Source organism: Rhizoctonia solani, chromosome 2, assembly GCF_016906535.1.
Source record: "Rhizoctonia solani chromosome 2, complete sequence".
NCBI lineage: Eukaryota > Fungi > Basidiomycota > Agaricomycetes > Cantharellales > Ceratobasidiaceae > Rhizoctonia > Rhizoctonia solani.
In genome coordinates this window covers 1,456,268-1,471,743 of record NC_057371.1, presented here as the reverse complement: position 1 = coordinate 1,471,743, position 15,476 = coordinate 1,456,268, and the positions used below count along the sequence as shown (strand labels likewise).

The 15,476-nt window shown below is 49.6% G+C and overlaps 7 protein-coding genes across 7 annotated transcripts; 4 read left to right on the top strand and 3 right to left on the bottom strand.

The window, feature by feature from the left end:
• Positions 1-524: 524 nt before the first annotated feature.
• Positions 525-1,319, bottom strand: RhiXN_05074 (vacuolar protein-sorting-associated protein 25; the record flags this gene model as incomplete). The annotated part of the gene is made up of 5 exons (XM_043324890.1): positions 525-731; positions 781-926; positions 985-1,145; positions 1,193-1,235; positions 1,286-1,319. The coding sequence occupies 5 exons, from the start codon at positions 1,317-1,319 to the stop codon at positions 525-527; spliced, it is 591 nt and encodes a 196-aa protein (XP_043177309.1).
• A 129-nt stretch (positions 1,320-1,448) lies between these two features.
• Positions 1,449-4,348, top strand: RhiXN_05073 (condensin complex subunit 2; the record flags this gene model as incomplete). Its single annotated transcript, XM_043324889.1, has 8 exons — positions 1,449-1,889; positions 1,943-2,233; positions 2,285-2,543; positions 2,593-3,090; positions 3,145-3,413; positions 3,478-3,517; positions 3,588-3,949; positions 4,016-4,348. The coding sequence occupies 8 exons, from the start codon at positions 1,449-1,451 to the stop codon at positions 4,346-4,348; spliced, it is 2,493 nt and encodes an 830-aa protein (XP_043177308.1).
• Positions 4,349-4,843: 495 nt separating this feature from the next.
• Positions 4,844-6,895, bottom strand: RhiXN_05072 (phosphatidylserine decarboxylase family protein; the record flags this gene model as incomplete). The annotated part of the gene is made up of 6 exons (XM_043324888.1): positions 4,844-5,077; positions 5,132-5,292; positions 5,348-5,927; positions 5,976-6,209; positions 6,259-6,455; positions 6,649-6,895. The coding sequence occupies 6 exons, from the start codon at positions 6,893-6,895 to the stop codon at positions 4,844-4,846; spliced, it is 1,653 nt and encodes a 550-aa protein (XP_043177307.1).
• Positions 6,896-7,091: 196 nt separating this feature from the next.
• Positions 7,092-8,353, top strand: RhiXN_05071 (mitochondrial carrier protein; the record flags this gene model as incomplete). The annotated part of the gene is made up of 5 exons (XM_043324887.1): positions 7,092-7,168; positions 7,218-7,391; positions 7,459-7,643; positions 7,690-8,181; positions 8,235-8,353. 5 exons carry the CDS (start codon positions 7,092-7,094, stop codon positions 8,351-8,353), a joined length of 1,047 nt encoding a protein of 348 aa, XP_043177306.1.
• A 525-nt stretch (positions 8,354-8,878) lies between these two features.
• On the top strand, positions 8,879-11,582 carry RhiXN_05070 (sulfite reductase subunit beta; the record flags this gene model as incomplete). The annotated part of the gene is made up of 4 exons (XM_043324886.1): positions 8,879-9,198; positions 9,275-9,317; positions 9,365-10,769; positions 10,828-11,582. 4 exons carry the CDS (start codon positions 8,879-8,881, stop codon positions 11,580-11,582), a joined length of 2,523 nt encoding a protein of 840 aa, XP_043177305.1.
• Positions 11,583-11,632: 50 nt separating this feature from the next.
• On the top strand, positions 11,633-13,341 carry RhiXN_05069 (sulfite reductase subunit beta; the record flags this gene model as incomplete). The annotated part of the gene is made up of 8 exons (XM_043324885.1): positions 11,633-11,784; positions 11,847-12,042; positions 12,092-12,192; positions 12,255-12,357; positions 12,410-12,533; positions 12,605-12,819; positions 12,899-13,109; positions 13,160-13,341. 8 exons carry the CDS (start codon positions 11,633-11,635, stop codon positions 13,339-13,341), a joined length of 1,284 nt encoding a protein of 427 aa, XP_043177304.1.
• Positions 13,342-13,520: 179 nt separating this feature from the next.
• RhiXN_05068 (aminotransferase class-V protein) lies at positions 13,521-15,462 on the bottom strand (the record flags this gene model as incomplete). The annotated part of the gene is made up of 15 exons (XM_043324884.1): positions 13,521-13,610; positions 13,663-13,688; positions 13,744-13,840; positions 13,894-13,935; positions 13,993-14,129; positions 14,192-14,297; positions 14,350-14,558; positions 14,610-14,614; positions 14,796-14,875; positions 14,942-15,011; positions 15,069-15,154; positions 15,207-15,237; positions 15,294-15,302; positions 15,355-15,365; positions 15,436-15,462. 15 exons carry the CDS (start codon positions 15,460-15,462, stop codon positions 13,521-13,523), a joined length of 1,026 nt encoding a protein of 341 aa, XP_043177303.1.
• Positions 15,463-15,476: the final 14 nt, after the last annotated feature.

Here is a 15,476-nt window from a genome sequence, read left to right as displayed (position 1 = left end):
GCGATTGCGTCTATGCTGGCCTCGGCCAGTACGGTCGTAACTCAATGGGGCTCATTCCTGAATGGTGCCAATTTTTCAACTTCCCGAGCATTCGCTGCTTGTCGCTAGAAATTTTATTATTGTCATATGGTGAGCAGTCTCGCATACAACTTCTAATTCCATGATGCTTGAATTTCTTCAAGGAGAATCTGTTCGCTTATCGAACGGGCGAGCTCCATAATTGACACCTGATTCGCTCCTAATTCCGATCGTGTGCTCATTTACTGACGCCATTATTTAGTGTATGATAGGTCTCGCCAATATAGTCTCTTTGCTTCTTTCTTGTTTGCCCCATCTGCATCGATTATTTCCCACTCGCTATGCCTAGGGACTTCGCCACCGCGAGGTAGATCTTGGCTCACGTCCCTATACTTGCGAACAGTGGAAGATAAAGGGATCTTCCTCCACATTTAGTTGTTCATTCCATGTTCAACCGAATACTAAGAGAAGATTACATATAGACAATACATCTTGATTTACCTTCATCATGTGTGCCCTGCAAAGAATCGAACCGCAGTACCCGTATGACCACCTGAAGTACCCTCTATAAACTGAGCCCGAGAAGTAGTGGTTAGAATGTTGATCGCACGGCGGAGGAGCGGGAGAGGAATGTCCGTAAAGGCTGAGGGGATGTCGGGGTTCTGAATCTCGTACAGTGTCAAAATTGTGTTGAACTGGCCGGTTTGATTCGCCTGCGGAAGGTCGGTGTCGCGTCAAAATGGACATGAGATTCATGCTCACCCAATCGTGCAATGCTTCCGCCCATTCTTCCGGCTTTCTCCAGTAGACTATCACAGACCTGGTCTGATTTGGGGGTTCAAATTCGGCCAATTTGTTGGAAACCAGTCGTGAGAGTATCAATTCCAAATGTCTCTCGGTTAAACCACCTAACCTTCCAGGACTCAAGTGAGTGCAACTACGGCATATAGGGAGAGGGGAGCTTACGTTTGATACGTGGGTTGATGAATATCTCTGCCCATGATCCATCCTTAATGGTTGCATCTTCAGCCCGAAGAACGAAGAGGTTCTTAAATCGCCCGTATGATGTTATAAGCTTTGACCACACTTCGAATGACGAAGCTTCGGTAGTTGGATTCGGCTGCTGACTTTCGGTAGCTGAGTAAACCATCTATGGGAGAAACAACGTACTCACGTATAAAGCCCGGAAAAAGAGTGGATACTTGGTAGGGTATATCCTGTGACCAGATCAGTGACACGAGACGTACGAGCCAATCTGTCAGCGTACCTGAAGGTGTCTTGAAGGTGCCCAACGTTTGCATGATGGTGAACGTCAATCGCAGCCACATTGATAATTGGTCATCACTGATTATGTGATACCTGATGCCGTCGCGTATCCGAGTTTAAACTCAACAACAACATTACGCTTCGGTCTACTTGTCATATAAGCCATGCCCGCTCGCAAACGCGCTAGTTCTGACACAGAGATTGAAGACGATGATTACGATAATGGAGCTGAGGAGTCTTCATCCAGACCAAAAGAAATTGCGAAGAATAAGCGACGAGTCAGCATGTTGAAGGAAACCGATGGACATTCCAGGAGCAAATCAAACTTCACCATGAAGTCTATGGATTCGACCGATTTGATGGCAAACGATGATCGCTCTGAGAAGAGACGGAGACGACAAAGTAGAACTGCGGCTGCACTCATTGCTGAAGAAGAAGGGGACGGAGGCTCTAGTTCAGGAGTCAATGGGCCCAGGACGCCAAAAAAGACTGCTGTGGCTCGGGCGAACATGCTTAATGCTGTGGATCACACGCCATTGCCAGCAGTATCTCTTGATGTTATGACGAGTAATTTTGAGGAATGGATGAAGATGGCTACAGACAACGTTAGTAGCATTCTCATCTATTGGTCTAAATTCTGACACGTTGCAAAACACAGAAAATTAATGCAGCCAACTCTTGGAATTTCGCTCTCATTGATTATTTTCATGACATGAGCTTGCTACGAAATGCACAGGACGGCTCTGTCAATTTCCAAAAAGCATCCTATACTCTCGATGGATGTGTAAAAGTCTGGACTTCCCGGGTGGATAGTTGCAGGAATGACACCGGAAAGCTCTTGAGTAATTTGACAAACGATGGGGGCGGTGGAGAGGAAGACGATGAAGGAGCTGAGGAGGGCGAAGGAGATGGCGAAGAAGGCAGCCGCAATCAGGCAAAGCGAAAACGGGTTCGTTATGGCTGTTCGACTACAGCTATTCTTAGTCTGACTATCATTTAGGCACATAGACCTGAAAATACGCTCGCCAAGTCTATTGAACAGTTACAAGTCAAGAAGCTTGATACAGAATGCGTTGTTGACCCGCTGTTCAAAAAGACGTCCGCGGACTTTGATGAAGGCGGAGCCGGAGGGATGCTCATGAATCATCTGAGCGTTGACGCCCAACTACAGATCGTTTTTGATGCGACCGGTACGAAACTGCTGGATGAAGAAGAAACCGAAATCGAGGATGGAGAGGTGTCCTTGGCCGATCTGCGGGGTAAGTGAATTGGTCCTAAGTGGGGTGTGCAGACGCTCATATTTCGCAGCCAAATACATGCCTGACCTTGAGGAGCTAGAAGGTCGATCAATTATGCCGTCCCTGTCAGATTTCAAGTTTGCATCGGACGACTTGACTTTCGCTAGCCATGTACTGCCTAGTCGCAATACGCCAGATGAACCAATGGCGTTTGGGGAACGAGACCCAGACATGGCCGATACTGGAGACGCGGGGCCAGTAGAGGACTTTTTCACGGGTGGAGAAGCCGTCAACGATTTTGAAGGTGGATTCCATGACAGTGGAGGGTTCGATGACGACGGTGGAGATGATGGAGTCGGCGATATGGGCGACTACACGGGTAATCCAGCTGGCGCCAGCCATACTGGTCCGGTTGAACCATTCGATCCTAGACGTGGGCGTGACGAACGAACGCTAATCATGAGCATGTCCGAAGACGCAACGGAGATGCTCGACTACTTTGATACCACGGTGATGAAGAATTGGGCCGGGCCGCAACACTGGAAGGTTCGACGCGCGATCCGCAAAGGTGAGTTTCCAGGGCTGACCCACACAAAGCACTAATTCGGAATTCGGTCTACAGATGGCGATACGACCGGGAACACTACTACGCGCTCGCGCAAGGACAAAACGGTGTTCATGATTGATTTCGAGACCCCACCGGCCGAAAACTTTGCCAAGAAATGGTTCGTGCCTGCGACCAAGGCCGTACTCACGCTCCCATCAGCCAAAATCGCGAAGAAAGGGTCGAAGGGTGCCAAATCGATCAAAAAGAACGAATTTCTGCTACCCAATGATATGCACTTTAGCAGCATGCAACTTTTGAGGCTATTTACTAAACCCAAATTTACGGTGAGCATAGGCTTTGATAGATGAGGTTTGTAGCCCCATAACTGATTTCATCATCCCACTCAAGGTCCAAATGCGGCGGATTAATGTCGATGAGCCCATCAAAGGTGAGATCGGAGACGCCCTCGTATCTCAGCGTGCCTGGATTGGTGATCTAACTCATATCGCTCCCCACAGGCGAGGACGGTGAAATTGGCGGCGAATTCTGGGCACAAGCGGCAGCGGATAATGCAGGAGCCGGTCCCGACGACATGGACGGCGGTTTCCCAGCGCCATTCGCAACGCAATTTTTCCATGACGAAGATGACGACGGAGGGTTTGACGATGGTGACGGTGATGGCGGGATGGGTGATATGCCTGCAGTAGATGAAGAAGATCTCATTGCCGCCACACAAGGTACCCTTAAACGCGTTCGGCCGGAGCATATCAACTATACCAAACGTGCCAAACGTGTCGATGTACGCATGCTCAAGGAAAACATCTGGAAAGGACTGAACATTGTCGTGCCGAAGAGCAATATGGAGGATGGACATGAGGAGGTACGTCATTTGAACTAACTAAGCAGACCGGGACGATTTGTTTGTTGACCCTTGCGACCAATACAGGAGATTAACGCGACAACCGACGAGGCCGAGCCGACCGACCCCACAGAGGCACGAGACTTTACCAATGTCATATCGAATCTACGGACACAGTACCCTAAAGATAAACTGGACGAGATCAGCACGAGCTTCTGTTTTATTTGTCTACTTCATCTTGCCAATGAGCGTGGGCTCAAGATCCAGGTAGGGGATGCCGCGCCTGACTGGGCAGCTGGGAAGAATATGGTAGTCGATGACGATGCGGAGGCTGGAGCCGATGAAGCTGACCTCAAGCGAATCGGCCAGTTGAGCGAACTGCATGTGTTCAGAGATCCGGACGCACGCCCGGCTGCGTAGGACATCCTCCCTTCTTGCTACTGTATCTTCTTTTGTATTCGGTTTGAGATTAGGATGGTTTATTCTCTATTTATGCGGGGTTTGTGCACTGAATCTCATGGTTTGCATTAATGGAATAAAACGAATCGTAAGATAAATTCCAAATGTTGAACTTGGTATGTACATGCAGTGTCTATTGAACATTACACGCGTGTGTCAATATGCCATGCGGATCTTTGCCACATGGAAACCAATATCCTCTATCTAAACCTTGCCCAAGCCCTAACTAGGCACTTGGTTTTGCCAAACAGTATCCCCATTTACAAGAAACCGAAGCCGAACTAACCCCATAGCCCAAAATACATTCATCCTCAGATCCCATTCGGTTACCGCACCCAGCCCGATCCTCGCTGTCTCGGACTCGCTTTACCGTCCCGGGATCTCCTGCCCGTTCCCCGTTATCTCCTTTTGCCGCTACCCCTCTTCGCCTAGCCCTTGTCCAAACCCAATGGCCATTCAGAATACGTCCCCGAACTCCTGGCCGACCTTGACTTTTTCTCCCGGCTTGACCTTGAACCTAAAGCCTCGTGGAGCTTCAAAGACCATGACGATTGTACTTCCCAGCTTGAATCCACCCATCTCGTGCCCGCGTGCGAGCGGTTGTCCACGCAAGAGTGCTGAGGCTTGGGTATAGTGGGCTTCAACGAATGCACCTGGAGGTGGACGTTTACGTAGGTTTGTGCGGAGGTTCTGGTATGTGCGTTAGCTTATTGGGTGAATGGTAGCAATGGAGATTTGACCGACCTTGTCAAAGTTTACGACGATCGAGCCAACATTGGTTGCTCCTACCGGGATCATGCTGAAGAATCCGTATTTCCATCGTCCAAGCAGGGCAACACGTTCGTTCAAGACAAAGAGGTTGGCTATCCGACGGGCAATATAGGGCGAGACGCTGAAGAGTTCACCTGTAACCCAAATTAGAACTCCAAAAATGGGCAAGTGAAATAAACGGAAACCAACCAGCAAAGTGCCTTCTCCTTTCAACAACCCAGGCAGCCGGACTATGGAATCTATGATAATCCCCCGGTGCAAGGTACACGACCGCGAAAAACAACTCGTTGTCTGGTTTGAGTGCGCTCGTAGTGCGTCGCAGGGGTGGGAGCCCACTGAGTCCCAATTCGGTTGCAACCTCAATGGTGTCTGTTTCGTACCCAACACTTGCATCTTCAGGTTCTCGAGGTTTACTGGCGCGAACTTCCTCCTTGGTAGCGTCCTGATCCGTATTCTCATCGGCGCGCGGCGTGTCGGCCGATCTCCCGAGCAATTGATCGAGCGAATAGTCAATACCATTTACGTTTGCGAATTCCATGTCGGATGCTTGTTGGTGTGCAGGGTCCCGAGGTGGAAAAGGTACGTAGAATTCATTCGGCGGGGTCTGAGGGGGTGTGGGCAGCGCCGCAGGTGTGCTTGCGGGTGAAGGTGACCGTGAGCCTGATCCGAGCAATGCGTCGAGCGAATATGTAAGGCCTTTGACTTGTTCAACTCGCCCGTCATGAGTGATCGAGCCGAAATGAAGCACGGTGCCATCTGCGGGAGATACCTAGTACACGGGTTAGGTGGGCCGAGATTAGGGTCTTCGGTTACTTACGAGAGCACTATTCGCGATGGGCCGGACTCCGTCTGCCAGCTCACGGTAGAAGAACTCTCCAAGAGATGCATAGTTGGTCAAGTCGGGATCTTTCATCTCGTCAAGATTGCATCCAAAAATCCACGCATATAGTTTAAAACCGGCGGGGCGCATCCACACAGGCAGCTCAAGGGTATTGAGGGTTCCCCATAATCGTGATAAAGAGCGCAGAGGAAGAGCAGCGAGAACATGTACCTAGAAATGGGTTGGTTGAAGATTCACGTGCCACGAAAACTGAACGAACCTGCCAAGGGCCCGATATGCGGACGGCATCACCGGCTCCGGTGTAAACAACACCTGTATCGCCAGTAGTGGCGAATACTCCGGCTGCTCCAGTGTGTTGGCGCCTATAGTGGATGACCGCTAGCAGAACAGCGCCGACACCGACAGGGAGTGGGTACCACTTTGTAGGCGTGTTTCTCCAGGCATCGCGGATGCGGTCTGAGCGCAAAGAATAAGCCAATAATGAATCGCATGTCGCAGGAGATGGCATAGTGGGTATAGTCGAGTGAGCACAAGGGCAGGCGGGTCCACGCGAACCAATAGCGCAGATCATATGAATTTACATGTTGCCATGCAAGCAATATAGGGGTAGAAGTGAGCTCCAGCACATAAGGTTTGTATAATCACTTACGACGCAGTGGAGCTCGGCGCTTTCCCTCGCTGTTGTTACCATCGTTGCCGCTGCCGCTGCCGGGGTTGGAACCGGTTGAGTATCCGCGCAGCTGTGACACGTAACTCGTGGCCGGAAACGTAACTCCGCCGCCCTCGATGACCTTGAGGGGAGGCCGTCTGGGAGCTGCGAGAAAGCGTAAAACAGGCGCAGCTCGTCGTGCCACTTTGGCGCGTGTGTTGCGGAACCCAGGGATGCGTAGCTTCATCCTGATATTCACAAAAAATATCAAGGAAAAATCTGACGGCCGAGGTGCGGATGAAGGGCGGCTCGAACTCGGACGTGAAACCGAGGCCACATGGAAAACCACACGTGAGAACACCTTACGTCATCCAGACGATGACATAACGAGTTTATCTTTCGGTTTCAAATCGAAAATCTTGAGTGTCTGATTCTCCACTGCGATGGCCACTGTAGCAAACAAGAGCACCGGCAATGGACTAATGCCAGCCAAGTCATGGAACCATTTCGTTGCTGGCGGGTAAACTTGGTTCATTTCCTGGTTTCATTTCAAACTAATTTCGCCATAGCCTCGGTGGTATGTGCGGTGCGATCGTCACTGCTCCGCTCGATGTTGTCAAGACTCGATTGCAGTCTTCGCTCTACCAAGATGTCCATCGAACTCAACTGGGAAAAGGCGGCGCTGTAATCGGCCGAGCTAGGAACTTGCTGTGGAATTTCGTAGAGACAGGTCACATCCTCAGGTCAGTTACTATCGCTATATATCACATGGATTAATTTCCATCTGACATATCATCTCATCACCCACAGGGACATATACAAGTACGAGGGTGTGCCCGCTCTCTTCAAGGGCCTCGGGCCAACCTTAGTCGGCGTAATTCCCGCACGAAGTATCAATTTTTTCACCTATGGTAATGGAAAACAAATCATTGCACGCGAATTCAATCACGGACAAGAGAATACGGTCGTTCACCTCTCAGCTGCTGCATTAGCAGGTGTGTTAAGTTAGCATTTATATGTGTGTATGCTCACAATATACAGGGGTCGTAACTTCCGTATGCACAAATCCTATTTGGGTGGTCAAGACTCGCCTCCAACTCGCTGCTGAAATACGCATAGCAGAACCTGCATTTTACTTGGCTACTTCAGGTGCCCCAGCTTCTGCAGCGGCACCAGCACCAAGGATAGCGGGTGCATTCCATACTACTATGGGCATCATACAACATGAAGGAGTCCGAGGCCTATACAAAGGTCTTAGTGCTTCATTACTCGGTGTGACCGAAGGAACCATCCAATGGGTCTTGTACGAACGTTTCAAGCGTATTGCTCAGCGAGCCGGAAAGGACCATGGGCAGAGTGCCGAGTGGGCCGGTATGTTGGCTGCTGCTGGGGGCGCCAAGATGACAGCTAGTTTGATCACCTATCCACACGAGGTATTGAGGACCAGGTTAAGGCAACCGCTCGATCCTGTGACAGGAAAGCAAAAATACACCGGATTATGGCAAACTTTGAAGCTTGTATTGGCTGAAGAAGGTGCGTTTACTCTTGAATTATCTCCGTTCTCCTACTTAATGCGCTTAAAATAGGTGCCAGGCGGTTATATGGGGGACTGAGCGCTCATCTACTCAGAGTGGTGCCTAACGCTGCAGTCATGTATAGCATTTATGAAGGGCTCCTCCGATGGAGTGAGAAATCTCGACACTAGACTTTCCTTCTTTTACCTATCCCCAGTTTGATTCACCTTTTTGACACCAACCACGTACTGTAATTTATGCATTGTATACGCATGTACCCGTCCTCCCCCTCCATGTAATCAAAGAATAAGTTAATTAACACCCCAATTCAGTTGTTATTCAAGTTGGGGCGTTTGACAAACGAGCACGCCATTCAGCGTAACCGCCACCAATTTAAGCGCTGAGATCGGCAAAGTCGGCCATTTTTCATGATGGTACCTCAGCATCCGAACCAAAAATAAGTAGGAAAATACACTGCAAAATTAAATTTGTGTCAGAGATATGTCTGCGTGTTTATAAATACTCTAACATTGCTCGTAAAATGCACACTGAAATATTGTCTTGAGCGGATTTCAGCTAAGCGACCCACCTCCCAAACACAACCACACAAATTTCACCATCCAGTGAGATGGCTTGAATTCGGAAATCTTTTCCGAATTGTAAAGTTCTATATAACGCCGGTTATCATCAAACTCGACTTCATACCTATCATCCACATGGCGTCTCGAATCGCTCACGCCGTATCAGATGTCTTCGTCGATGCTCAGAACTCGGGTCTAGATGGAGCCTATGCTGTCCCTCCTCAAGGGGACGTCGCTTCTCGTCTAATTGACCAGATTAAACCCGATACCGACACACTTGTTTCTGCTGTTGTCTCTCCTGATTCGACAACGGGTGTTGCTCAACTCGCAGCTGGACTTGCTCGCATACCCACCCGCTCTGGCGTAGTGCTTCATGTTGGCCTCGGGACAAACGTTGATGCTTCGCCTTTGATCGGCTTTCGACTTATACGCTTTACTCAGCTACCCCGACTCAGGTATGTTTGCAACCTAAACTAGGCAAGAGTGTGTTTCGATTGATTCATATATAGATCCACGACCACGCACTATTAGCATCCCGACTAGCATGGTCGACCCAAACATTCGTAATTCACCTGTATGCGCTTAACTCGGGCGATGACCTCCCTGTAGATGCAGAACTAGCTCGAAGAACCGTTCGCGCTGAACGCAAACTCGTTTCTCCTGTCTCCGACGAAGTTCGGCCGAAATCACCACCACTCTAAAAGCATACCAAAAGGCGCTGCCGAAACTCTTGCAGCTGTCCGACGGATCCAGGTCCCGATCCATCGGCAGGCCAGGATGTACATACTGTGTCATCATTCCGGGAGCAGCGCCCAGTCTGTCGTCATCTCTCAGACGGGAGTTGGACTTGTTGAGGTATCGCTCCTTCGACCAGTCGTTGGAACCAAGCTCGCATCTGCGATTCCCGCGAGTGCAAATCGGGTGATCGTTCTCGACCGCGCGGGAAAGAGATCAACGAAATGGACACCGCTTTATCTTGATGTCGCCGAGGCGCTCGAAGGGCGAGAAGAGCAGCCCAAATTGTTGTCCGGCACGCTCGGAGAAGTACCAGACGTCGACGCATTCTTTGATTCGCTCGATTCATTTGAGAATGGAGGCGTTCTCGGGAGTTTACCAGAAACAAACCCTTCCCTTCCCCATGTACCAAAACACGAAGCATCCTACACCAAGATCCTCGAATCCGCATTTGGAGACCGCTTCGTAATCGCCAACGACCCAAAGCTCGTTTCTTCCAAAGGCCCGGCTGCGACTCGGCCCGAATTTGCGTTAGGAACTGTCCAAGCACAACTCGACGCTCGTGCTCGCTTGATCAGCGCGGTGCAAACATTGTTGAACATTGGTTCCAAAGCGGGAATTTCACCTGAACTTCACACAGCGTTAACAAACTGGTCACTCAAGCGGGACGACCCCAAAGCTAGCGTTTCAACCGCTCAGATATTACTCGATTTGTTGAGAGTAGAGAGTGTTTCCCTTCCTGCTGCTGCCGAAATCCTTTCCCTCTCCGAACACCTCACCTTCCCCTCACGATGGATTATTGGTTCTGATGCGTGGTCATACGATCTCGGCGCTTCTGGCCTTCACCATGCCATCTCATCAGGGCTCAACGTCAACCTTCTCCTACTCGATACCGTTCCTTACTCCCAACGCGATGCCATCGACCCCTCGAGACGCAAGAAAGATGCTGGTTTGTACGCAATGAGCCACGGGGACGTATACGTTGCGAGCATCGCTGTCTACTCATCATATTCTCAAGTCATCCAAGCTCTCATCGAAGCCGACGCTTACAACGGGCCAAGTATCGTTCTTGCATACCTTCCCTATGAATCCGAATCATCATCCGCACTCGAAGTGTTGAAGGAGACGAAGCGTGCAGTCGACGCAGGGTATTGGCCTCTCTACCGATGGGATCCTTCCAAGCCTGAACCTTTCTCACTCGATTCGGCAGCGATCAAGGAGGAACTACAGACGTTCCTCGATCAACAAAACCATCTCAGCGTGTTGGCAAACGCGACGCCCAAGTTGGCTCGTGAATGGTTGGAAGTCTAGGAGAAGATCTCAAAGCCGCTCGCAAGAAACAAGCCCAGGCTCATACGATGCCCTCCTTAACGCCCTCGATGGACCGCCTGTTTTGGTCCTCTACGCTTCAGACGGGGGCAATGCTGAAAAACTCGCCAAGCGTCTTACCCAACGCGCTCAAACTCGAGGACTCGCTGCGCGTGTTCAATCGATGGATTCGGTTCCATTAGCCGAACTTGCGACCGAGGATGCACATGTGCTATTCGTGACCAGTACCGCAGGACAGGGTGAGCCTCCTCAAAACGGTCGTGAGACATTCAAGGCGATCAATGCGGCTGTTGCTCGGTCTGAATCTACTTTGTTGGCGAACCTCAAGTATACAGTGTTTGGTATGGGAGATAGCCATTATTGGCCTCGACCAGAGGATGCGCACTACTACAACAAGCCTGGGAAGGATCTCGATGTCCGTTTGGCGGAGCTTGGGGCGAACCGAGTCGCTGCACTCGGGTTAGGTGATGATCAGGATGCCGATGGCCCTCAGACTGGATATAAGGCCTGGGAGCCACTCGTCTGGAAGGCACTTGGCGTAGACGGCGTCAGTGTACCAGAAGCAGAGCCCGAACCGATCACAAACGAGAACATTAAGATCGCAAGTAACTATCTACGAGGTACAATCGCTGAAGGCTTGCGCGACACATCTACTGGTGCACTCGCTCCATCTGACGGCCAACTTACCAAGTTCCATGGTATCTACGAACAAGACGATCGCGATATCCGCGATGAGCGCAAGGCCGACGGGCTGAACCTGCTTATTCGTTTATGATTCGCGTGAGGATGCCTGGGGGAGTCTGCACGCCTCAACAATGGTTGGCGATGAGCCAGATTGCCGATGAGCACGGCAATGGGACATTCAAACTCACGACAAGGCAGACCTTCCAGTTCCATGGGGTCATCAAGCGTCATCTGAAGCCAAGCATCCAGGCTATTAACAGGGCGTTGTTGGATACGATTGCGCATGTGGAGATGTGAACCGGTGAGTATGGCTATGATGTGCGTGTGATCCAGTGGGCTTACGTATCATGGATAGAAATGTGTTGTGTTCATCTTTGCCTACTTTGAGCCATCTTCACGGCCAGGTTTACCAGTTTGCCAAGAATCTTAGTGAGAGTCTGCTGCCGCGCACGAGTGCCTATCACGAGATCTGGCTTGACAAGAAATTGGTCGCTGGGGAAGCGGTCAAAGATTTTGAACCCCTCTATGGAAAATACTACCTTCCTCGCAAGGTAATTATTTACTTTTTGATCTGAGGCACTTGACTAGTTGTTCCCGCAGTTTAAGATCGCAGTTGCTGTTCCTCCTGAAAACGATGTCGACATTTTTGCTAACGATCTCGGATTCATTGCTATCGCGTCGCCCGAAGGAGCTTTGATCGGGTTCAATGTTACTGTCGGGGAGGAATGGGCGTGACACACTCGAATAAAAAGACTTATCCCAGGGCCGCAGATGTTATCGGTTTCTGTACGCCTGAGCAGGCACTAGATGTAGCGAGAGAGGTACTCATCGTCCAAAGGGACAATGGCAACAGGAAGGACCGTAAGGTGAGTTTATTGATACTAGTATGCCTAATTGAAGCTGAATTGCTCTTTACAGAACGCTCGGCTCAAGTACACTATCGATCGCATGGGGCTGGACAAGTTCAAAGAAGCTGTTGAAACCCGCCTTGGGTGGACCCTTGCTCCCCAAGACCATACGAGTTCACTGCTAACGTGGACAAGTACGGCTGGCGTACTGGCCATGATGGCAAGCATCACTTTACCATGTTCATCGAAAACGGCCGTGTGCAAGACGAGCCTGGAAAGGCCTTCAAGACTGGGCTTCAAGCTATCGCCAAGGCGCATAAGGGTACCTTTAGGTTGACGTGCAATCAGCATTTGATTCTGAGTGACGTCACGGACGACAAGCTCGATGAGATGAAAGCACTACTCAAGGAGCATGGGTTAGACAACCTGGATTTCTCGGACTCAGGCTTTCGAGTTCGGCATGTGTCGCATTCCCAACATGTGGTCTTGCCATGGCTGAGTCCGAACGAGTAAGTTTATTCATAGACATGAGGCTGCCAGCTTACGTTCGTCATCTTAGTACCTACCCGTCCTAATCGACAAGGTTGAACAGATCTGTGAGGAGAGTGGCCTGAGGAACGATTCGATCGTTATGCGTATGACTGGGTGCCCGAATGGATGCGCACGACCTTACCTAGCCGAGGTTGCGTTCGTGGGCAAAGCGCCCGGGTCGTATGTCATGCTCCTAGGAGGAGGGTATCACGGTCAGCGACTCAACAAGATCTACCGAGGTATGTTCGCTCGAGCTCATGTAAACAGCGTCGGCCTAACCGTGGTACAGAAACCGTGAGCGAACCAGAGATTCTTGCTATTCTTGGTCCTATGATCAAACGCTATGCTCTTGAGCGCCATGAGGGAGAGCGATTTGGCGATTTTGTTATTCGGGCAGGATACATCTCCGCTACAACTTCTGGCAAGGAGTGGTACGAGGGCATGGGGGGTGAAGGCGAGCACAGGTGGTGACGGCATAGTTTTCGGATAATCTGGAGTGAATGTGGAACTGAAAATAATACGACCTTATGCGATTTTGACTATGTACATTGGCGGATTTGCTTTTTTTACCATTGAATTGACAATTTTGATTGCACTTGTATGGATTCAGAATACATGCTCTGAACTGAGATCGATATTGCAAGCGCAGTTTACTTGGCACGTGCTTCAGCGAATGCTTTTTGCAAGGCGGAAATAATTTTGTCAACATCGCCGCGGGATTCGTCAGTAACCGTAATTCCCTGGTTAAGGTGTCAGATTCTTGTTGTATTCGAGTTAACGCCAGCTAATTACCATGTGTCCAACTCTGAAGTATTTGTCTATCACATCCCATTAGACATTGAATGTATGAATATACAAATATGACAATCTTACCTTTGACTTCCTTGTGCAACCCAGCGGCTACAACGACGTCCTGTTTCAGCATTCGTGGAATGATATCCGGGGCAGAAATGCCATCCGGGAAGTACACCTATGAGAGCCAAGGTCATGTGGTCAGTCGGGATCAATGAGAAACCAACTTACTGCCGTCATTCCATTAGCCGCAAATGCGAGATCGTTGGGGACCTGACCACAACATGCCAAACATTAGGTTGTTTCACGATATACAAGTGGCCTACTTACTAGTTTAAGTCCCAGGTCGGCTACGGCCTTTTTTATCTTAGAGCTGGCCTCCTTGTGCAGCTTGAAGCGCTCCTCGAGTGATGGCTGATTCTTGGTAATTGCGGAAAGCGAGGCATGGAAAGCATAGATCAAATTTACTGGCGGCTAAACGTCCATAGCTTGTGAGGCTTGAAGACCAGAGCATAAAAATTGAACTCACAGTGGCAAAGTACAGAGGACTGCCTTTCGTAGGCTTGCATGATGGGTAGCCATCTGTTCCAGTTAGCAAAGTATGATGATACCGGCGTTTTGCGTCCTTTGAGGACCTGGGGTAACAATTTCATGATTTAAACATACAAAAATTATTCAAACACCTACATTAAGAGCACGCTGACTTGCGCATACGACGCTCAAGCCAGGAGGAGTTCCAAGTCCCTTTTGTGTAGCCGATAGGACAACGTCAATGCCCCAATCATCCATGCGAATCTCTTCGCTCGCAACAGAGCATACACCGTCAAGTACAACAAGTGTATCAGGAGAGACACGTTTGACTACTTGGCCAATCATCTTGGCGTCGGAAAGTACACCTAATATTATGTTATCACAGCGACCTCGAAAAGACGATTTATTTTGCTCACCAGTGCTGGTATCAACATGTGTAAATGTGACGACTTTATATTTTTTCTCTTGAGGGCGTTCTCAAGGTCGACCTCGGTCACAGCAGCTCCGATGTCAGCTTTGACCTGTTTTACCTGGCCCCATAGGTTTCCAGGCTTTCACCACCTTTGTTAGCCTAAAATAATTTATAGTTTGCATATACCTACCAATCAGCAAAGCTATCAGCAAAGTAGCCTGAATGCAAAACTAGAGCGTCTTCTCCTGCTTCAACGAGGTTGCTGGCGACCTATATTCGATAGGACATGAGCGGCCGAACGCTTCGGCAAAGCATTTCAACTGGGAAGTTTCATACCATGTCCCATCCAAGGGTGCCACTGCCAGCAACAAGGAATGGCTGACCATCCTTAGTGTATAGAACCTGGCTATTGACGTAGAGGCATTTATATGCGGTCGATCGCCATTGGAAGGGTACAACTCACCGGAGCATCCTGATGCAATCGCCAAAAACCGGAATAAAATCCGCAGAGACATGAGACATTGAGGGATGAGCATTGGCATAAAGGACCTGCGAGAATAGCTCCAACAATCTGTATGACCATATGTAAACATCTATTTACCTCGTCTGCAATCTCAATAGGACCGGGAATGCTAGTAACATAAACACCTCAATAACCCTACATTTCTGTTAATAACCGAATACTCACACCAAGAGCCTAAGATAAGCGTGTGAGAATAAGGCTTGGCACGAGCAATTAATAGACTTACTTATGGGGCTCCTGCGTATGCGACGCAGAGTTGCTTTATGAGTCATAGTGTGTGGAGTGATTCATCACAAAAACAACCAACCTGCTTGAACGCTTGTTGTCCGGCCATGATATGGTGTGAAA